This window comes from Myzus persicae, unplaced genomic scaffold (genome assembly GCF_001856785.1).
Source record: "Myzus persicae strain clone G006 unplaced genomic scaffold, MPER_G0061.0, whole genome shotgun sequence".
NCBI lineage: Eukaryota > Metazoa > Arthropoda > Insecta > Hemiptera > Aphididae > Myzus > Myzus persicae.
Window position 1 is genome coordinate 239,750 of NW_019100570.1, and position 24,776 is coordinate 264,525.

At 30.9% G+C, this 24,776-nt stretch overlaps 1 protein-coding gene across 4 annotated transcripts in view; it reads left to right on the top strand.

Moving 5' to 3' along the window:
* LOC111033531 (discoidin domain-containing receptor 2-like) overlaps positions 1 to 24,776 on the top strand; it is a 159,851-nt gene that overhangs the window by 96,883 nt on the left and 38,192 nt on the right. For 3 of the 4 annotated variants that reach the window (XM_022314317.1, XM_022314325.1, XM_022314340.1), the window contains 2 exons: positions 11,366 to 11,597; positions 21,126 to 21,273. In XM_022314317.1, coding sequence (XP_022170009.1) covers positions 11,366 to 11,597; positions 21,126 to 21,273 — 380 coding nt within the window. Of the gene's footprint in view, positions 1 to 7,106; positions 7,260 to 11,365; positions 11,598 to 21,125; positions 21,274 to 24,776 lie in introns of those variants that run through there. The other variant, XM_022314332.1, reaches the window with a different exon arrangement.

A 24,776-nucleotide genomic window follows, 5' to 3' on the forward strand; every position in this document is an offset into this window, starting at 1 on the left:
AATAAAAACTTTTAATTCTAATACCAAGAATTCTTAATGTAAATGCAATAATAAATGTGCAATAAACAAAAGGTTATACACATAAAAAATGTTCAATTAAATGTTATCCAAAATCTGAATTTGTGAGAAATTTTTTTGAAACAAAAAATACAAATTTTAGCAGAAATAAAATACTTTATCGTTAAGTTTTAAGAAAAAATAGTTTAATATAACTGATAAATTATACTTACCTATTCATGGAGTTTTATTTTTATATATTTTCTCTTCAGAATTATCATTTAGTTTATAATCAATACCAATAGTGAGCGTCATTAATGGATGGCTTCTCACAACCCGTGTACTCATGTAAATATATGTTTAGGTTAGTATTTTGTACTAATGTTAATTGTATATGTTGTAACTCTCATCGCATGTACTCATTGTGCCTCATAGGTACAGATTGTTTATTAAAAATAAAGAAAAAAAAAAAGTTTATAATCGTTTGTATTGAATACGATTTTAAAATTTGACACTGGTCACTGAAGATAAATTATAAAAAATATTTAAAGTAAATTGTTTTTTAAATAGGTTTGGTATAAATTTAAAATTGGTTCTTCAATCATCTTTATTAAATAAAAAAGTACCTACATAGGTATTATATGCGTTTTTATTCAATGGAAATAATGCCATTATACTTGTATAAACATTATATGTGTAATATAATACCTGTATATATTATGAGTACATTATATTCATATTATAAACATTCAAATTTAACTTGTTCATAGCTGCGGGTGAAATGAAGGCAAGTCTTCCAAACAAGTTGAGCTTATTCTGGTGTGTTCGGGTTGTTGTTTTTTTCCAAAATAAAAAAAATGAAAATACTACCATACAGCCTGTAGGTATACGCTTAACGAAAATAGCAATAATTGTACGGAGTTCGAGTGTGATGTATATTTTTATAAGTTTTTAATATACATGAGTGCGCTAAAAGAAATAAAAATATTTAAAACCCAAACTGTTTTGTTTTATTGTATACGAACTCCCATGAACATATATTTATATATTATGTATATATTTGTTATTCATATATATATATATATATATAGGTTCATAAAATATTTTTTCACACTCGTCCTGTCATTAACGACGCGTCAGTGGGTTTATTTGTCGACGGCACTTACGCAAGTGTCCTGTGCGCATATTGAATACCTACTACACATTATGCCAACTTCTTTTATATAATTATATACGTATACATCTACACGTCTTTTATTATTATAACTGTATATTGTGTACATAGACCTCTATACATAATGCATATACATATTAACATTCATACCTATATATTATATAATATATATATATATAATACACGTGGATGTGTGGTGGCGGCATTTGTTCGTCGGACGCCTGAGCGAAAATGCAAATGCAAATGCAACACGAATTCGCCATTAAAATCACCGTACAAACGTTCACACGTGGGCACACAAACAAAATAGGAGAGAGAGAGAGGAATACGTCGTATTATAATATGCGTATTCTATTTTACCTGCGATATGTGAACGATCTTGTGCATGTGTTGTCAAGGAAGGGCATTTGGGATTATATCGATAAAACCCCGGCTGGGCGTCTGGTACTGTTATTGTTATACTATTATATTATACATAATATTCGTCCAGAGTTAAAGGTCACGCTGAATATTGTTGTGGTACGACCTTCGTTTCGTATGAGATTTATTTTTAAAAGGCGGGTAATATTGTTTTTTTTTTTACAGTTTATTTTCGACACGTCTTGCAATAGGGTACGAGCATGCGCGTAAAAACGATTTGTTCTTAATAAAATGCGCCGACTCTAGTCTCTGAAAATAAATTAAAAGTTGCAAGGGGCTAAAAAAAAATGATTTACGAATGAGATGAATATTGAGATCATATTTTTACTCTCGAGAGTTTTTCGTTTTTCTCAAACATTTTAAACTACTAATTGTTATTTGTTTGTGAAAACTGCGAATGGACGTCACAAGCTACCTGAGAATCGCAAGGTACACTCGAGAGCCGTGAGCAAACTATGAGTCTGTATTCTAATTACGCGTCAATTATTAAGTCAATGAATTGTGTCGGTACGTATTTATGATTACAGTCAATAAGCGTACGAAATCGAGTTTTTTATATTATTCCAATCATTTAACGACAAACGCACGCTGCAGTGTTAAGCGTTCTACACGAATGTACCGGAATTATTAGAATTACCTCCATGTACCGACCCGACGACGTACCACGACGTACTACTATACCACATGATATTGCAAGGGTGATCGCTGAAATGTATGTCACGGGAAAGTAAAACTAATGAACGACGTACCCGCAGAACAATATTGTCTAATACCGACACTGCACTACACTGCAGCATTATAACAGTGGCCACTATCGCATCATCCGGAGCTCACGTGCAAATCGAGTTTTGACGATGGTGCGTGCTCGGGCGACCGTGTAAATAAACGCCACATGTCTCGTGGATAACAATAACGACGACGAAAACCGAGGCAGCGGTGTGCGCGCGCGAGGTTAGGCGTTGGAAACCGTTCGGCGGATAAGCCCTGACATTATACGCGCGGTGGAGCGGAGATTTATATAATATATTATTAAGCCAACCGCTGGAAAAGATAATAATAGGATTTAGAGCAAGAGCCCGCGATGTGTATACATAATAATATTATTTTGTATAATATCCCCGTGTGCCCGTGGTAAGGTCTAGGTAACGCACCTCTGTGCACATGCCCATACTGGTTAGTATAATATATATGTATGTGTGTGTGTGTGTGTGTGTGTGTGTGTGTGTGTGTGTGTGTGTCATACAGAGTATTGTACATGGTGTAATATCGATTGCATATAGTATAATATATAATATAGTAACAATATAGATAAATAGTAGTAGTAATCCGTTTTACCGATGTGTATGATTATTATATTCTATGACATGCTGATGCATTTTGTACAAAGGATTTCGATCGAACATCACCATGTTCTTGACTAATTAAATCGAAATATTCGAAAAAAAAATAGATTTTGGACTAATACTTTTGAGAAGTATTGGTGGTATTTTTAACGATACTTCGTTATTAGAAACTTAATAGTACAATTTTAAATTTTTTTAAATGCTCAAAACTAATAACTTTTTCTTACTTTTGTACCTATGTCGTTTGTACCAGACACCAGAATATATTATACGTGATAATTCTGACTTGACTTACTATATTCAGACGCTTTTTAAACACCCATGTCATCTAATATGTTATATAATTGTATACATATTATAATACTATAATATATTAATTAAACATTACATGTATCTCATTATAGTTTATGGTGCAAAGAACTGTTATGCTCCTGAACTCCGCACTTTCTGTCTCATCAAATGTGTCAGATGTCTTCCTATGAAACATTTGTTTTTCGAACACCTATACCTAACATAAAGACATAATGTATACCGTATACCATAATTATTATTTTACACAAACTATTATGCCTTTCCTCCGAAAAAAAAGGTTTTAAGACATAATGAATTTATACAATTATGTAGTCGTACTTTTTTAATCAAAATGAGATGTATAGTGCTGTAAAGCAATCACTTTCTTACATTAAAAAATATATGGCTAAGACTCCACAATTCACTGGCATAAAAAAGAATAACATTTTACGTACAGTTGAAGATTGAAGTTTATAAGATAAAAGTACCCAAAGAAATTTTTTCTATTTTTTACATTTTTGGCCTTACCCCTTAACAATACACGGGTACAGTCTGTGCATTTTGACAAATTTATCTGTTTGTCAGTGACATTTTTTTTATAGTTGCTGTAAACGACATTATTTGATTCACAAAGCTTGCTTGAACAATGCTGAAGTTCTAGGCCGAACCCGAATTCGTTCCAATACCTAAAAATCGATTCTCGATATTTTTGCAATACACGTGTGAATTAGTTCTTAAGATTTTTCAAACAAAGTTAAAATTTCAAATAGTTGTACAAGTGATTTTTGTAAAACAAAAATATGAAATGCAACGTTATATTTGTTTAAAATTAATTTTATCTAATAATATTCCGCATTTACACATATTATTAATCATATACAAATTTTAAAAAAAATATTAGAACTAAAATCAATGTACTCACATTTTTAACCATGTCTCCTAAAATAAATGTAGACATAAGACATTTCTCAGTCTGTGTGAAACGGCAATATGAATTTAAATATCTCTTTTAAATGTAGGAATCAATTCGGAAACCAATTTACTTCAATACTTCATACTCTTCGTAACAAAACTTGAACCAATTTGGAAATTTCGGAACCAATTCGTATATTCCGGAATTCTATCACAAGAGAAACGTCACTAATTCATCACTGAGATCGCAGTAACCTAACAACAAACTTTCAACATTGTGGCACGGATCGCATTCCGGTCCCACATATATAATATAGTAACCAAAGTCAAACAACATTATTGCAACACATCCGTGTTTTCTGCATTATTATTATTTATACCAAACTTTATAACGCTCATTTATTTGTCTGAATATTATATTATAATTTTAATCTACAAATATATTTGAGTTTAGAACTAAATCTATGTGCATTTTATAACTTTAAAACTATGTTCGTAAAGCTTCAGAAATTTTATTGCATAAAACATTATGTTATACTATCACTTGAGAACAATAATTATGGTAACATCAAACGGTATAATATTATACACGATTTATTTTATTTTTACATTAATATGCATAGCATCACTCGTGTATTTTCACAAAGACGACACTAATAAATAATAATAATACATATATATAATATAACATACCCAGTATATGTGTTTGAGTGTGTTTTAGAAGTATACCTAATTGTATTATAATAACAACTAATGAAGAATTTGAAAGCCAGGAAAACTTAAATTAATACCAAAAAAAAAAAAAAATGATCAAAGTAATTCTCTCTGTGGCATGCGTTCTTTTCCATTTTTATAATTATTTACCTTTGTGGTTTTTTGACTACGTAACATGCCATTTTCGAATAATATTTCCTCAAGTTGTTATTATTGTCACGTATTTATTTAGTCATATTAGTCACAACGGTCGGATGCCATGGCTATAACGTCTGAATAAAACCGAGAAACGTCGCGCTATATCCACTGTATTCATAATAAGCAGAGATAAGACATTTGATTAAGTATTTATTACGCTGAAATCTTAAATAATTAATATTTACGAGAGGGTAAAAAAAAAATGAACATTTAGTCCCCGAGAAAACTTAGCAGTCCCAATGCGCTGCGGGTGCAGCAACAGCGAGTAGTCACATGTTTTATTTATAAGATATTAAAAATGAAGAAAAAAATTTATGATAATGCGCTTATTATACCGAAATCCGTGAATAATCGTACCAATAAAACCGACGTAATACGACTATAATAAAAGCAAAAGTATGTTTATGAATACACAAATATTGTATCATTAATATTGAAGCAATACGTATAGCCGACCGAAGTTACGAGGACACGAACGTTATTTTATTTAGTTTTTACTTCGGTCTCGGAGCACCTATATTCTAAGTACTAACAAACTTCAACTGGGTACTATGCTATTATAATAATATAATATACGCACTCGTAAAATATCAAAACGCGCATGTGAGTGCAAAAGTTGCGCGTTTCGGTATCATAATAGTGTTGCACGCACGCACATCGTTGACTGGGCACACACAATGTCACAATCATATAGCTCATGCTCTGCTCTGTATGATAAATAAAAGTAACACGAAGAGAGTATACCTGCCTTCGTGTTGCCTTTATTTTGAACTCCTCGAACCGTCTGAGTTCCGGTATTATAATATTCCTGTGGGTGCTACGGAGTTGCATACGTCGTTAATTCATATATTGTAATATTCTGGCTTCTGTGTTGTGCATCATTCACCTGATGTACATGATATAATATTATAATTAACCGTTTCTAGCAAAAACTCGTCTAATTCGCATAATAATAATAATATTCGAACATACGTATAGTTTCATACTTTCATAGAATCGTACTGTAAACCTTTTCGAGGATAAGTGCACACAGCACACACACACACACACACACACACACACACACACACACACACACACACACATTATGTATTATTTATATAGTACAAAGTTATGTCGTACAACACTACAGAGTATCGTGTTTACCGAACGGCTAACTACGCACGTCACATCGCGTTTTACGACAAAATTGAATCATCCTCCACGTATGATGACAATATGCGTGTAGCGTATGATATACATACAATAATAATATAAGTATGCGGTGCGTCGCGCGTGTGTCTTCGGGTGGAAATTCTATGTCAAAATTATGCTATTTGATACGTCTTACTCGGCAGCATATATTCGTTTTGTGCGAATTCAGCGCATTAAAATTAAATTACAAAAATTTCCGATCACACCCTCGCTTATCCCATTATATTATTCTTTTCCGGTGACAGATAAACTCACTCACGTCTCCTCCCTCTCTCACGCTCACTCTTTCTCTCTTTCTCTCGCTCTCTCTGCCTCTCTCCCGAGATGGCATGAACGTGTCGGAGCGTTTTTAGCAAACTCGATTTAAAACACGTATGTGACTGTATCGCGTATGTACATAATAATAATAATATGTACAGTTCGGTAACGTGTAACGCAGCGTGTAGCCGTTTCGCGTGTACGCGATCATGTCCTACAAAAAAAAAAAAAAAAAAAAAAAAAAAAAAAAAAAAAAAAAAAAAAAAAAAAAAAAAAAAAAAAAATAAAAAAAAAAAAAAAAAAAAAAAACCATACGAAAACGATTCGGATCAAAAAAAAATAACATATGTCCTCGTCGGAGCGCTATTCGTACGTACCCATGTAATAATACCCTTGTAATAAGTTGAAGACACGGGACCCGCCCAAGCGTCCACCCGCCCACCCAAAGCGTCATATAATATTATAATAATATAACATTGTTATGAGGCTTGTAATATTATTATTATATTATCGCGTACACGTTGCTGTGCACATTCTATTGTAATACGGCGCTCGACTATATCAGTATAACGCGTTATAGAAAATATATTATTATGCATATATGAACCTACTCGTGTACATCGGAATTGCAAGTCAGGTTATGATTGGGTGAGGTAAGGTCGCGGTACACATTGCAAGACTGGAATGGCCGAGGAGGACTGACGTGTAGATACGTCACTGAGACACGGAATCAGGAAAATGTTTTGGGTTGAGTTCAGGTAAATTAGTACATCATCAATTTATAAAGTTGAACTTTTATGAGTTTAATATTATATCCAATGCATATTATTATTCAACATTGTAATACTGGTAGAAATATTATGGCACTGGTATAAGCTGGAAATGTAAAGCTTGTAAGTTGTAGGCACAAAATACATATATTTAATTTGACAAAAAATTATACTATGTAGGTAATATTAATACAATAAATGTTTATTAAACATGAGTATAGTGTTCTGTGCAATTCAAAATGTACACGCCAATTGTCGATATCAATAACCTTAATACAGAGAACGGCTTATTAGCATAGCAATATAAAAAGCTAAGTTTGAAATAGATACTATAATAACGTATTACTCTTGTAAAAATGTGTGACAGAATAAGTAAAAGATACGCACATTTTACTTATTCTTTGTTTAATAATTTTGGTTACTCGGCTGTCAATCATAACAAAATTAAAAAAAGTTATTCTTTTTAACTGATAGTTGGGCTTGAAATTTGTTTTGTCTTCGTAAATTAAATTAATTTATTTTTGACAATAAGCTTTACGTTCAATTGTTCATTAACTAATTAATTATTGTCTGTAGGTCTTTGTTTTCACGTAAACAATAATTATTATGATTTTAATGATAATTGTTATGGACTTTATATTTCAAGGGACCTATGTAGGTAGTGGATAACCGCAAAACTAGCAGTTAGCCTATTTTCATAGTTCATAGCATAGTAATTCACACAAAATAAATTATTAAAATGTCTTCGTCTAAAACTTATTTGAACTCAAACTTAACGAATAAACAGATGAAAATATAATATGTTTTATTGTTATTTTAGTACCTAATTAATATAGTTTGGCAAGACTTAATTGGATCTTGATCATTTAATTTTATATTTTAATACTAAATTACTAGTTTTTGGGATAATATCTAATGTAATAGGTACATTAAATACATCTAAAAGCGAACATACAAGGAGTGAGAACATACAATAAAATATTGTACATACAATAACAAAAATAATTTAATTGCTTATTTTCTGTTGTATTTTACAAGAAATGTGTTTATAATATTTTTTATACCAAAAGGGTTTAAATTTAAAAATACGAGGTAATATAAAATTACTTAAGAGTTGAAAAATATTGCGTGTACCTATTCATCAAAAATATTTCTTTTGCAGAATTTAAAATTGAAAGCTTTAAATTTAATGCATGGCGTCAATTGAATTGTTTTTAATAAAATTCTTATACTTAACACCTATATACTGTCTAGACAACATTTAGTTTTGAGCTTTTAAAATGTTAAAACTATGTGTTGTTATTCCGTGATATTTGATAAAACAATATAATTTCTTATACAAAAACATGACCTATTTAAAAAATATTTATGTATGTAATTTAAGTAAATATTTTAAGTTTTTCTATTTTTTTAACAATATTTACTTAATCTGACAAATTATATTAAAGATAAAATGTAATATGTAAAAAAATATACCAAAAACGTTTTTATTTTATGCATTTCACATTGTAAATTTGGTTTTAAATGTACAATTTCAAATCAATATATTAGTATTCATGTTTTATACACAATCAAATGAATAATATTATAATTATTAGTAAACAGTGTAATGTATTCAAAATACAATGTCCTTTTTTTATGTCTGTATTTTCAACTTTTGTTCTTTATACAATGCAGACAACTTTCTTCTCTGCCATAGAATTTATGAAAATAAACCTGACCTATATTTAGCTTGATATCCCGATGAAAATGCGGTTTTGAATATCCTTCAAATTATACAGAATGGTTTTAACATAATAATATGCCTTTGTTATGGACACCGTTATGTTCCTGGTGTTAAATGCGTTTCATATAAAAGAAAACATTATAATATAGTTACTTTGAATACGTATAAGTGTATAACTCATAATAAATGCTACTTATACAGTACAATAATATATTAATCTGAAAACGCATTTAAACTGTTAGTAGAGAGTTATGCATTAAAAATAATATGAAACACATTTTGCGTACAAACACAAAACACGTTTTAATTGTTGAGTAAATCACACAACGTACCGTACTTTGGTATTCTTTTTAACAATTAATATTTATTATTCCATCCAAATGTTGTGTTTTTCAAAAAATGTCCAACGTACATAGTTTAATAAGAATTTAAAACTGCGTGACATTTGTGAAAAAATATAATTTTCATAAAATGTATTCTTACAGTGATGTTTCCGATAATTTAATTATAATTCATAGTTTTAATAGCACCTACTTAACTTTAAGCTACATAAAAAACAATAGTTTTAAAACCATTCAATTTGACTGATCGAGAATCACTGCTAAAATAATAATCACTCAGAATAAGTATACTTGACAGTATAATAAATATGTTTCAAATTTAACTGTTGCCCGAAGCATGAATAAAATAGTATAATTACCTCGTGTAATGCCCTTGGAATGTGATACACACCAAAGACTTTATTGAATTATTACATGCTACCTTGATGTGCAAATGACGTGCGTTTCGGTTGTTTTTGTCAAAAACCCAAAAATAGTTGAGAGTGGCTGCGTATTATTATTACAATAAATACCGTGCCGGAGATTTGGATATAACTGCTAAAATAATAGTATGATAATTTAATTATACAGGATATAATATCACGATTAGCTAATTAATGTTCGGTGTAAGTCGCAAATAAAAACAACGAAAGGAGCTGTGCAGGATATTATTGGAAAAATGTCCTAACAGCAATACATCTGTCACTGTGTTCCCTCTTTGTGCTGTCCACATAATAGTTTGTCGATTGTTTGTCCGACGACAAAAGGGTCGAAAAACTGTTAACCGTTATAGTCGGTTTAGGTAGGTATACCGAGAAAGTTTAATTAAAGTAGCAATTTTTAATCCAAACACTTATCGCAAGCCGAATAATTCTCGAGGAGAGTAACAAAAACAACGTTTCATTAAATTCTTCAAGTGGGTATACAACGATGTACGTTGGTTTGAAGTCACGGTCGGACTGACGGTTTTACTAATCGCTACTACTTATTTGTACATAAATTTAATTTAAACTTGTTTTATTCAAAAGTTGTATTCGGTGACGTTCAAAAATTTGTAACAAAAACACTTTCAGTGATTAAAGAATTATCTATTCTAGAATCGTGTTTAACGAACGTTGCGATCTTTATTCCATTGTCAACTTACAAAATTTAACTTTATTAATTTCAAATTATCGTATCGTTTAATTAGTATTAATTTTAATATTTGTGTACATTAACAATGTATAATTAACTAAAGAAAATAACAAAACAATTTGTAAATCAATGAACACCTATAGAAACAACACTTTAATATAGAACGCATGAGTGGGTAGTAGCATGATAAATTAATATTGTATAAACTAAACTGGAAAAAGTAGAATCTATTATGATATGAAAAAAGTCATTCATTTAATTAAAAATAAATATAATTACATACATTATAATATAGTAGAAGACACGCATAGCGCTACAAAGTATGGTGTATTGCGAATACTACTGATAATGTAAAATAAACGATATTTAATTTCCCATGTAAATAATTAATTGCTGGACGTATCAATTATGTATTTTATCCCCCAAGAAAATTGTATCAAACACGAACACTCGCGTAGTATATTATGATAATTATGTTTTAATATTTAATTTAGTACTTATGGAAAACGAATAAATCATAATAATATTTACTCTGACTATCCCTTATTCTATCGATATTCAAAGTAATTCGAACTATATTTAGTAGGTTTTATTTCTTAGAAATATCTTTTCAACGAATAAAACAATTAATCAATTGTTTAGGAGTGAATAAATGTTCATTTTGAGTTATATATTTGTCGAAATCATACTGATAAAGTGATAACTATTTTGAACGTTTCACAACTGCAGTATTTACATGTTTTGATGTGTGGCAAATTGTATTATTACTACAAAGCAGACTTTCACTCTTATCGCTAATCAATGTGCGATATCTATGTGTATAATGATTTGGCTAGGTGATCCGCCGAACAAATTTACTTTTAATTACAGAACATGTATAATATGTTAATATTATATGTCTGATCTGTCCAAAGGTTAAAAGTGGAACGTGCCGGTGGTGGATGGTGTCCCAAGCCACCGGTGGAACAAGGCGTCCGGGAGTGGCTGCAAGTGAACTTTGAGACAGTGCACATGATCACTGGAGTGCAAACACAGGGACGATTTGGCCACGGGCGTGGACTCGAGTATGCTGAAGAATACACATTGGAGTACTGGAGGCCCGGGATGGCGGAATGGAAACCTTACAAGCGATGGGACGGAAAACAGGTGAGAACCGAACAATTTAGTTTTCAAATTGTTATCATTGTTCTGATAATTGTTAAGGTTTAAGTTATTCAGATTTTTCAAAGTTTTCTTCTGGTTAGCATGTAGAAGCATTTCAATATTTCACAACCTAATTTAAAATCGATATAAACCTATACAAATCAATGTACGCGTTGATGAGGCACAATGACTTTGAATCTACACAGATCCAATAAGCACCAAATTTCAAACACATATTCTTTAACCCTCGGGGAGTATTAATAGCTTCATTTGTCAACTTATATAGGTGTCTATAAGATTGCTCACTCATAAATTTCGATTTTGCTCACTAAAATTGAATATTTTTCTGTATAATATAATATATATTGTGGCATTTGGCTACTGTTTGTATGTTTGTATATTGTAAAGAAAAAACAACTTGGCCAATTTTGATAATAATTTCAAAAATTATACTTAAATGAATCAAAAAAGTTTAGAGTAACTAAAGCTTAACCACGTTAAAAAATATTCCAAGTTCTATATCCAATCTGACACAGGGAGATTGCCTTTCTCGATCGATTTAGTTCACAATGCGAGGTTCACCAATATAGCACCGTATTTTGTATTTGTTCATTTTTCCCGGGCGAAGTCGGATTATACAGCTAGTAATATTATAAATGTCACGTTATGCATTAACACCATACTACTTTTATAAAAACAACATTTTTTTTTCTAAATAATAATATGTAAACTTAAATAAGCTTATCAGGACGTGTCCAGACAATATAATATGTCATTGTTATTACCGCATAATACATTCTGTTTGCGGCGATAATCGCGCTTTTATAACGCCGCCGCGTTGTCTGAGTGAAGTTAAAGTAGAATTTAAAATATATTATAACCATATTATAATAATATAATATATTATTTGCACCCCTTGATTATTAACCCTGTTACATCAATGAGAAAGATAGTTTCATTACAATTCACTATCTTTGAATGGCTCTTGACGTGAAGATACATAATATAATCGTCATCGTCAATGATATATAGTTGTGTGAGTATCAAAATCATTTTAACAATTATATACAATTAAATATAAATACAATTACAAATACAATTATTAATATATTAATGCCGACGAATAGGAGTGTTACCAAAAAGGCAAAAATGATCTCCAAATTTATAATTTGTATAATAATTATAATACATTGTATTTTATTTTTTTTATTTTTATTTTCATTGAATTTTATTATACTCCATATGTAATTTATGATTTAATTTAGTAAAAAACAAAAATATGAAAATCATAATAAACATTTAGTCGTGAAAAATAAAAACTTGTCCCGAAACTGACACTTTTTGGTCGTAAAAATCCATAAGGTTTTTAGCTGGATATTATTGTTATGTTGATCAGCTTACACATTTCTGTTTCATTGTTTTCCTCAAAACGATTAAAATAAAAATAAAAATTGCTTTGGTCGACAATAGGTTTAACGGTCCCAGACGTTTAACGCGTTATTATTTTAGTTTTCGGGTGGCAGACAGTAGTTATTTATTCGAGCTAAAAACAATGACGACATCGAGTACATGGTGAATACAGCAGTGGACAAAATGTTTTACGAGTTTCATAAGGAAAGTTTAGTCCGTGATAGCGATGGCGATAGTGGTGGTAGTGAAAGTGGTGGTGGTGGCAGCGGCAAAAGACTTAGGGACCCAGAGCACGTTATTAAAAACACCGGGAAATTTATGGAACGATAACAATAATATCGACCTGCCCTGTTATCTCTCCTCTGCCCTCGAGGTCGACGTTAGCGGACAATAGTTCCGAAACGAAAACTTTAACACCCTGAATACAGTTACACCGTCGTGTGTCTCGAAATTTTGGTTTTTTCCCTTAAAACATATTTACGACGTCTCTACAGTTTCTGCTGAGAAGCCGTATAAAGCTACTCTGGTTGTTTTCTGTCCACTCGAGGAAAAAATACAACCTTAATACGTATATCACCTTTTAGTTTTTGTCCTTCATTTTATATTACTGAATTGTGCCAATTTATGTGAAAAAATATGAATATATAATATGATGTCTATATAGTAAAATAGATAAATTTACAATAAATCATTAATCAACATGTTTATATTTAGTAATAAAACGTAACATTTAGAACATAGCAAATGAATATAATAATACAATAAACAATTTTAAGGTATTATTTATTTTCTATCAAATATATTTATTTTAATATCAAAACTCTAAATATAGATTAATTGTGAACAATTCATACCTGAATTTACGATGACGCTTTTTCTATTATTATTCTTGGGAAGTGCTGTGTGTCAAGTGTTCTGGTGGGAAAAAAATGTAATTTAGATTACAGCATTCTCGTTTATAATGAGATTGCTTTATTTTGTTTGAGTTCATACAATAATCATATAGATACTTGACATTACCACCAACTATTCTATATAATTGAGCAAGTGAGCAGTATGTAAAGACCTAGAATAAATAATAATATTTGTATAAAATAATGTAAATTAGATTATTCTGATTTGTACAACTTAAAAAATATAAACTAAATCCTATGCAAATAAAATATTTCAGTAAATTAAGGCCATGTCCATTATAGCTTTTTGAGAACCAATGTAGTTTGCCAACACTTTATCTCTGCCTTTAATTGAGTCCCGGCGCGGCGCAATGTATAGGCAATATAGCTACATTAATGCGATTTTGTCATTGTATGACACTTGGTATTAGCTATAATATCACTTTAATCCGAATACGACAATATTGTCAAACACAATAATTATTTGAAACATATAAATAGATTATTATATAAACATATTTAAGTTTATAATATGCCATAATATAAGATGACATCGATTAATCAAACATAGACTTTTAAGAATAAATATTTTAAATGTATAGATATAAAATTTTAAAATATTATTTTATGTTTTTAATTATTTCAAATAATATTGCTATAACATTAAATTACATAAATTATAGGTACATTTATTTTTGGTCAAACTAAATTTAATATTAGATACAAATATAAAAAAATGTTGTCAAAGTATGTGTGTGTGTGAGTGTGCATTACAGTTTAACAGAATTTCAATAATATTTATATAGTGCATAATATACTACACCTCTTTGATTAATATTGAAGAATTCATTGAATTCTAATTTTTACTTTTTTTTTATTATTTCTATTATTTAATAGGAAAAGATGAAATCAATAAAATAAAATAAAATAAAATAAATATAGGTTAGTCGAATATATGACTATTACCTTCTATAAAGGATATTATTTTATACAAAGAAAATCAATAGTAAAGGGAAACTCGGTAGGAGGCCAAGACAGAGGTTTATGGACCTCGTCGGGTTGACAAAATAAGTATTTCAGATTAACTTCAGAGGATGAAAACCAATGGATAATTATCATTCCTTACCAGGAAATACAAAAGCGAAAAAAAAAATAAAGTAGGGACCGTTGGAAAATTAATAAAAGGGCATACTCACCTCCATTTTTTATTCTATGTCTAGTGTCGTATTTATCGTATAATATTTTATATTTTTTATATTTTTCATATCTCTGTAATAAATATATTATATTTGTCTAAATGTTTACACGACCAGCTTAATAATTATTTCCAATCACTAATAATTCGACTAGAGCATCGTTTGCAAATATATGATTTTCCTATCACTGTACAAAATAGACGATTACTGGCAGTGTTCAATTAATATTCTTTGTCAAAAGTGTAACCACATTTTAATTTTTATTAGATCCTAAATCGATGTGTGGTTCTTTTAGAGAGATACTATATAGGTACTTGTACCATAATAATATCGTACAACAATAAACGGCTATAATATAATATTACCGCACTACATACGAAATATTGGAAACTACCACTGTATGCGAAACGCATTAACAGTCAATACTGGTTTATGGTGTACGTTAACTTTTCTATTATCCCCGTGGACGTGCCCACTTGACCATTTAGAGCGGAAAATATTAAACGCCCGCGTTCTCGCTTTCGGCGATTGTGTATCATATGTGTGCACTGTCGAATTAACGAAACTCAATGTTGTAGCCTTTAAATATAACGTGCGAGTATACCTTTCCGGAGAAATATGTTGGGTAAATGTGTTCGAAAAAATATATATATATATTTAGAGAACAGGAAAATGCTTTTTCCTTCAACACGCAACAAAGGTTTTTTGATGATTTTATAACTCGTTTAAATATAACGTGCGAGTATACCTTTCCGGAGAAATATGTTGGGTAAATGTGTTCGAAAAAATATATATATATATTTAGAAAACAGGAAAATGCTTTTTCCTTCAACACGCAACAAAGGTTTTTTGATGATTTTATAACTCGTATAAATGCTAAACCTTGTACGTCTGTCATGCGTCGTTCATCGTCATTCGGCGTGCCATTTGCCCGCAACCACTTAACGTTTCGATATTTTATACATTTATATACAAACGTGAGCCCAGTCGCCCTTGAACGGGTTTAAAAGCAAATCCGAAAAAATAATATATTATTTATAATTTTCAATAACATCGCACAAACGTACATAATAATAATAATAATATATAACTCTCCGTACACCCTTTTGGTGTAGTCGGTCGGCGTATCTGCGTGGGTGTGACATAAATTGCATTAGTTTGAATACAACATTACTACAAATGTGAAATGGAAAACATAATTTGAACACGCTTTACCTAGAATTTTATATTATGATAAAGTTAAGCCAATACGGTATTATTTTTTAACTAAAATGTGTTCATGACAGTTATATAACTGTATTATACACAGTTTTAGGTACAAACAAGAAGTAACCGTCCACCACTAAATTCCAAGGGGTATTTTAGGCTGCAGCTATCCGTCCATAAAAATATATTATAATGTTAAGTTTCACTACTTTGGCTATAATTCCTGAATTCAGAGTACAGAATAAGTAATAATTAATTTTTAACGTAATCCCATGTCAAAACAAAAGTTGTATTATATATTAATATAGTTTTGAAAGTTAAACAGAAGTGGTTAACTCTTTCAATTTTTAGTTTCGTTAAGTACATTTTACGCATCGCGCTTAGCATAGTATATATCTATTTAAAAAACTGTCAGTCAACTTTTTATCCGTAATTTTTGTTCAAACAAACATAAACTTTTCTAGTGACTTCCAATAGTATATAAACGCACACGATATACGTATTATATATGAATAATATGTATCGTACTGTTCGAAAAATTAAATCTCACTCAACATTCAAATCGTGCTCAATGTGTACTCTTCGATATTATCAGTAGATACAGTATTAAATATTGATATATGATTTTACGTTTTATTATATTATTAAATCTATATGGTTTTATTGTATAAAAGCCGATCGTTTAACACCCGCGTTCAACAAAATAAAACAAGATAATGCGCTACCTAATGAATATCGATAATACCTATTTATATCCGATAAATACGTATGTAACTAGTAAACAATTATACTGAAACATTTACAATACCATCAAATCTAAGTAGATAACACGATGATTATTAAGATGATCATAAAATATGATAAGCACCTCTCATATTTTATCACACATCGACGTTTTTGTCATTAATTCTTAAGGTATAACAAACATCATTCAATTTTAACAATTTTTTTGTGATTATATTTTTACCAAAAATTATAATGTGTGCTCACTATTCTGTACGAAAAACATAAACAAATGAAATCAGTTAGGTAAAATAATTATTTGTATTAGAGCTACAAATATATTCACCATTCAAATGTTTCTAAATTACAAATCCTATAGGTTTATAAACGTCAACCTTTCAAGACGTTGTATTCATATTATATTGCGGGTTATTTTTAAAAAAAATAAGGTAAGCGCCTACTTTGTTATTCTGCGTTGGTTGTTCGTTCCCACAAACGTGTACATTTAAATAAAAATAGATTTTTACACAACATTGAAACGAAAAACCATTAGTGATTATTGTGAGAATCGATTGGCAAACACAAACACAAGTCCGTGGTTATAATGTATATTTATATGTTCTAACTGTGTAATATATAAAAAGAGAGAGATGGAGCATATATATTATTACTTTCAGTTCGGAACGCGCCAGCGCTGCGCAAAGCTGGCCGACCGACCCAGTTTGTTTCGGAATTTATCTGAGAGTTCGGATTCTAGTCCGGGTCGGGTGCCCCGCCACGGCCCTGTCTGGCCCCGGAACCGTCGTTCTTTCCGATTTATCCGAGCAATTACGCTGAAGTTGGCCCGAAAGACAAATCGCCCAGCACTCTCGGGCGACCCGACATATTATACATATATACATATATATATATATGGAAATCTCGAAGTGTCCTCCGTCCCACTAACCCCACTCACGCCAACATCCCTCATGGACGACCGGAAACGCAAACTCGCACGACGTATATACTTATGTACGCATATATTTTGTAGGTGTGTGGGTGTGCGTGCATGGTCTTATAAATTCACATTGAAACGGTGGCGCGAGCGACTATTACATTACACCCGGAAGGCACTACTTTTGTAATTCCGGAAACTTTGCAGCGATCTCGGCGGGTATAAAAGTGCGACGTTTACGTTTCAATTGATCATCCCCCGTCGCCATCCGTTCCGCGTTGTGACCACCCCTACATACAAACACACACACACACACACACACACACACACACACACACACACACACACACACACGCGCGCGCGCGCGCGCGCGTAACCGAAACACACGATACACGCGCCTGTGTGGGTGTGTGGTGCGTATGTGTGTGTGTATAATATATATCACTGGTGACAAGTTTCAGTAGGTCAATATCGGTTAGAGCGTAACAAGTGTGCGCGGGCGGCCACCGCGTTCGGATTACTACTACAAATCTCCGATAATTTGTACGTTTTACGCCGCCACGCGAACCAACTTCTTCACAACCACAATCCTTCAAGCACTGGGACAATACAACAGCGATCGAAAGTTTAAGGTTTTTAACGGGTCCCTTGCCCAACCGTTTCCGCAAAAAAAATAATATTTTATCTACATTTTAAACTAATGCTTTGATACATTATTAAGATTACAGTTATCAAATAAATAAAGTTCAACAGTGTTGAGTAAACAACAATTTTTTTTTAGTCAAACTATGCAAGCTCTCTCATTAAGACCTCACAATACATATATTGTAATTTATTATGATTCGGTGATATTATTTTTCCAAATTCAACCACTTACTGTTTTATATCGCATAATTGCTTACACGTCTTGTAACTCGTATTATTACCGTGCACCTCATATGACACTACGGCGTGTACCATATTTACAAGCAATATTGCGAAATGTCTGTCGTGATACTTGATGTGGTTTTATTATTGATGTTTATTATATCGTGATTTCACATAGATTAATTCACAATAATTACAGGTAATATCCTGAGATATTCTAGATAAAATGAGCAGAAAATCGCACTGACATAAACTTTGATAAATCTCATCGGATTCCAAAGAGGACTTGTAGATAAATAATAACGTTTATTTACACTGCATATACTCTGTATACTCTAATTTACTACGTTTATGCAATTGTTAATGCGCAATGCGCATTAAGTAAATTCAGGTTAAGTACATACTAAATAAATGACTTTTTAATTCACATTACTCTAATGCGCATTAATTATTTGATTATGTTGATAATTTTGAATTAACTCCGACTCCAGGATTAAAAAATGCATATTATCAATAGCTTAATGAAATTTAAAAATACCAAATCTAGTATCGTTACAATTTATCATTTATTTTTAAATTATGAATTAGAATACACAATTTTAGTTTTTTAAACATAATTTTCCTTTCGGTTTTTGGTTACATGCGTTGATCAATACGCATAATAATTGATAAAATTAGATACTACGATGACAAGTCAACCTAATCTTATATTGGTGTTATCTGAGATTTTTAATGGTGAAAAATGAGCGGTTTGATGATTTCAACTGTAAGATAGTTGATTAAAGCGCTTGTAGTAGATTTTATCTTGTTTAATTCAGTGAGTACCTATTTTTAATTCAAAGTACAGATGAATCATTGGGTTCATAGAATGGAGCTTTCGAGGTGATACGAAGAACTTTAGACTGCAATCTCTGAATACATTTATTATTGGAGATTTTAGTTGCACCCCAAAGCTGAATGCCATATTATATCCAAATGGGTCTTACAGCAGTAAATATGATAGATAGACTGAACCGTTGAAGGTAATTTTATATTTTTGAAGGTAATCCTAGGACAAAGATGGATGAGTACCTATATTATTAAGTGGGACAAGGTGCTTTATTTTTATGTGAGGTAACCTGCAAGTTGATAATCTACAATGTGAATGCAAACGTATCCTATGTATTGGTCATCAGATGGTGATGGGTTGTTGAAGAAAAGTTTGACATCGCATATTCCTTGCCGGAGAGTGATAGTACAGTAAATGGAATTGGTCTCATTCTCGTTTACTCCCCAATCTGTGTACCAGGTTTCAAGAAGCCAAAGTTGGTCTTAAACAATTCATTTTACGATTAGGTACATATTCAGTTATTCATTTAATTTTAAACAAATAAATAAGTATACTTAAAATGGTATACCCTATGACCTACACAGTATAGTATATAATATAATAGAACTGATTTAAATACATTAAATTCTCAGTTAAAAAGTATACTTTTGTACACATTTTGTTATGTGTCGTGTTAAATCTAACGAGTGGTTGAACTAAAATACTCAGTTCATATAATTTTATTTTTAATTCTTTGTTACTGAGCCAACCTTAAAATCTAAAATTTCAGATAAAAAGCAAATAAAAAAAAAATAAAGTCCGGATATGTAAAATCTCTGCCTTTGAAAATTCAAAATACAATCCATTAAAGACTAGATTTAAATTTTCTGCTAACCAAAATTAACGAATTATCCATCTCGGGTCATACTGGTGATCTTTTATAGTATGCCCAAGGGACAGCCCGCAAATTTCAGACATGAATACAAAGTGCTTGCAGGTTTTTTAAAAATATTTTATTAATATTATTCAAATTACAGAAATAATCAGATGTATTAAATTAAGTTTTAAAAATAGTACAAATAATAATGTAAAACATTATTTATTTTGGTCGAAGCATCTTTTAAAAATACATTTACTTTGAAAGTTATTATGGATAGATATTTACCGACATTGTAAATAATATCTAATATATATATTATAATAATATTACGGGGTGCGTGATCCAGCTACTTATTTTGTTTATTTGTATAATAACTGTGCATGATGTGTTATTATATTTTGGTTTTTCAATTCCCAGTGATGTTATAATAATGATATGCGTTGACTTCGCATCGGGAAAAAAAACCACCATTCTGACCGTAAATAATTTTATGCGCCGTACAATATACCTACTATACTACAGTTGGTGTATGTATTATGTTATGCGTATTCCGGAATAGAAAACCGAATGCACCTATTGAAAATTGCTGAAGGCATACGTTTGATTTATTTCAGATAATGTCCGGCAACACGGATACCTCGACCGTGGTCTTGCACCATCTGCTTCCGCCCGTCTACGCATCGCAAGTACGCATATTGCCGTACAGCGTTCACCGTCGCACCGTTTGCCTGAGGGCAGAGATCAGAGGATGCCCGTCCGACCGTGAGTAATAATCGTAGACTTCTATTATATCAACGACGGCCTCAGTCGTATAATAATAGTATATAGTGACTGTAGTACATCTCGGCGTGTGTTTATATATACGTATGTGTATGTGCATCTATGTATATATGTATGTAGAGAGAGAGAGAGAGAGAGAGACTTTTCCGGCGCAAACAACATATTGCGTACACATATGAGTATATAATATGTATACGTATATATTTATAGAAAGGGGCACCGCTTCGTACATTCAAATCGATATCGTCGAAATCAAAATCACGTGGGAGTACATATAGTGAATAGTCCGTATATATATATTATATATGTGCAAGTGTATTGGGCGTATAAGAATATATCGTAGTAATTCTGCCTTCGCGTATAAGCTAGACCGAAAAAAAAATATTATATATTATTTAATAAGAAAACCTATGTAGATGAAATATTTCATACAAGTAGTCTTAGGTACACAGTACATAACGGTGCAACATTATTATTGTCGTCGACTTAATAATATTATCATTTACCCGAAATGATTTAATTACAGTACGTATAATCATAATAACATGTGATTCGGGTGGGTTCATTATAAATCGTCGATTGTGAGTGATGGAAAAAAACGGAATTTACCTCTATCGTCACTGGTCGATTGTTGATAATTGTATTACCTATATCAAATGAAAACTGCACTGTGTAATAGATTTTATAGACAATGTTTATTAGACATGAGTCGTAGTTGTGCCGAAATGTCAAATGACGACCGGTATTATAGCGGATAATTGTTTGTGATTTAAAAAAATAATAATAATTATCAGGTGTTTACAATCCGCTCAAAAACGTAATTAACGCGACACTACCTAACGGAAACGATGTTGTCGAACGGTGAAGCGTGCGCACGCACAAACTCACACACAATGTGATAATCATTTTCGTGCGGGGGCGAAACGTTCGGCGCTCAAATTACTCAACGTTCACCGTGTCACCATAATATAACGAAGTCATTGTCGTTGATTCAAACGATCCAGGTCACAGAGATATGACACTGTACAATGTTCGCGTGTGTGTGTGTGTTACGTTAAAATACTTAGGTACCTTTCCTCGCGCGACTCGTGGAATAAACAAATAGGTAGGCGCCTTGATGAAACGCGTGGTCTAATTAACGGGTAAGGTCCCGGTGTTAGTGCACAAAGATGTAAGTGAATTAAGTGATAGGATTGAGTAGAATTAAATTACCTACTTAAATTATAAATTCACTGCACACTGTCGGTCGTCAGACTTCAACCGTACGCTCACAATTATATGATACTCTGACGATTGTGATGTATTGAAACGATACGAAATCACCAGTTATCGTATCGTACACGTTTATTATCATTTTATTTATACTCAGCATTAGACTGATACTATGACACTGAGACATTACAAATTCTTGTCAAACTAATTACAAAGTCTGATTTTTTCAAAATATTCAGCATTTTTGCACATGATTAAATTGTTCAAATACGTTCTGATAGTTCCATGTACACGAAATAAGTGTGGACGAGCATTCTCAAAACTTAAAATATTAAAATCTTAGATTTACAATAAGCCAACCCTATTTTGATCTACTTATCTAACTTGTCTACTTGCTGAAGAAGACATTCAATATTTTTATAAACACAAAGATGCAATTATTGATATTTATGTTAGGATTTTACAGTTGCGAATTAAAACACAACAATTTAAATAATATTTTTTTTTGCGACAAGTTGTATAATTTTCTTTTTTATGCGTACAAATGTAAAAAAAAATATGTTTAACATTGTTGATTATATTGTTGTTTTTTCAATAATTTTATTATATTATTAAATTATTTTTTAATCAAAACTAAAATAATTGTGTTGCAATGTATTAAAATACAGTTAATTTTTTTTGAAGTCTATAAAGGGGACGGTGCACATTACAAATTACTGGGCCAGGGACTCAATAATGAGCAAGACCGCCACTGATCAGTGATCAAATAGCAATATGAATTATAATATTAATGTTATAGTTTATGACTGTGATTTGTAAATAAAAAAATTGTTATACTTCTATACTAATATTCTATACTAATTACTTAAAACGGCATATTATAAGGACTTGAGTCCATTAAACTGTCGTATCAAACTTCACTAGAGTCGTGCATGTGTTTTCACAGATCTTTTTATGCAGTAATATTTAAAACAGATAATATTTTGTTTACACTATACATTTGTCCGATGTACAGCATTACGTCGATATAACCATATTATAATCACTGAACTTGTATAATAATTAATTGAGTGTACTTGAGCTGTACACTAAAACTCAGAATTGGAATCGATTATTAATTACATGTAAATTGTAATTAACCAAATTACTCGAATGTTTGAAATAAGTATTACTCGAGGGTTCCGCTCTCACAAAAATCAATAAAATTGTTATTTATGACCCGTTTAACGAGCACATATTGTGTATATCGAAACATTTAATGCTATAGTTGTTCCGCTTGTAATGCTGTTGATATCAATATGAGTTCAAATATCGGAAATAACTTTATAAAATCTGTAAGAAATTTAAAAAAATAAACGATTATTGATCAAAGAATATCCATTTTTCCCTTCATTTAGAGTATAGGTATAATATAATAATATTATTTTATATGCGTGGAGTTTGTGCAATATTGAATACATTCAAGTTCAAAGGCTCCACACCAGTCATCATTTGTCACAAAATAAAATCAATTCGATAGAATTACTCGAGTTACGAGTGTGAAACAACACTGAAGGCAGCGGTCATATAATAAATTGTTGCCCAAACTTGAGATTATTGACATTACGTTTTTAATGATATCGTTAATATTCAAAAAAAAAAGTTAGAACATTTTGAAAAATACTATTATTCTATTTTTTTTTTTCGTTGGTAAAGTATAATGTATTTGTGATAAGCCCTTTCTAGTAGTGTACAAGAATTCTTATAACATACCTACCCCAAACATCGTTATACTATTTCACCATTTTAATAAACAGTTATTTTTTAAATACAAATACAAATTGATGTTTATTTAAATGAAAACTGTTTAGCCTTAACATTTAAGATCAAGCTATATTGTTACAGAGATCTGTACAATATTTGAACAATGCATCGTATCTTTAGTTAAATACATTTCAGTCCAACGATTTAATCATATTTCAATGTGTTTTCTTATTTAAAAATAATAAATAAAAATACAAGGCATATTGTACACTTTACACACGCACTCGTATAATAAATATAATATATATTTATATTTTATACATACAAACCTAGCCCATTACAATATTCAATGCAATATTATTTAAAAACATAAGTTTAGAATTGAATTTGTTTGTATGAAGGAAAAAAATAAAATGAAAACATGGCGTGTATTGATTTTGCAAGATTTACTTATTCAAACAATAATATGCAGAATGCAAAAGTACTTTAGAAAGCGTTGTTGGGTGAATCAAAACTCAAAAATGTTATTG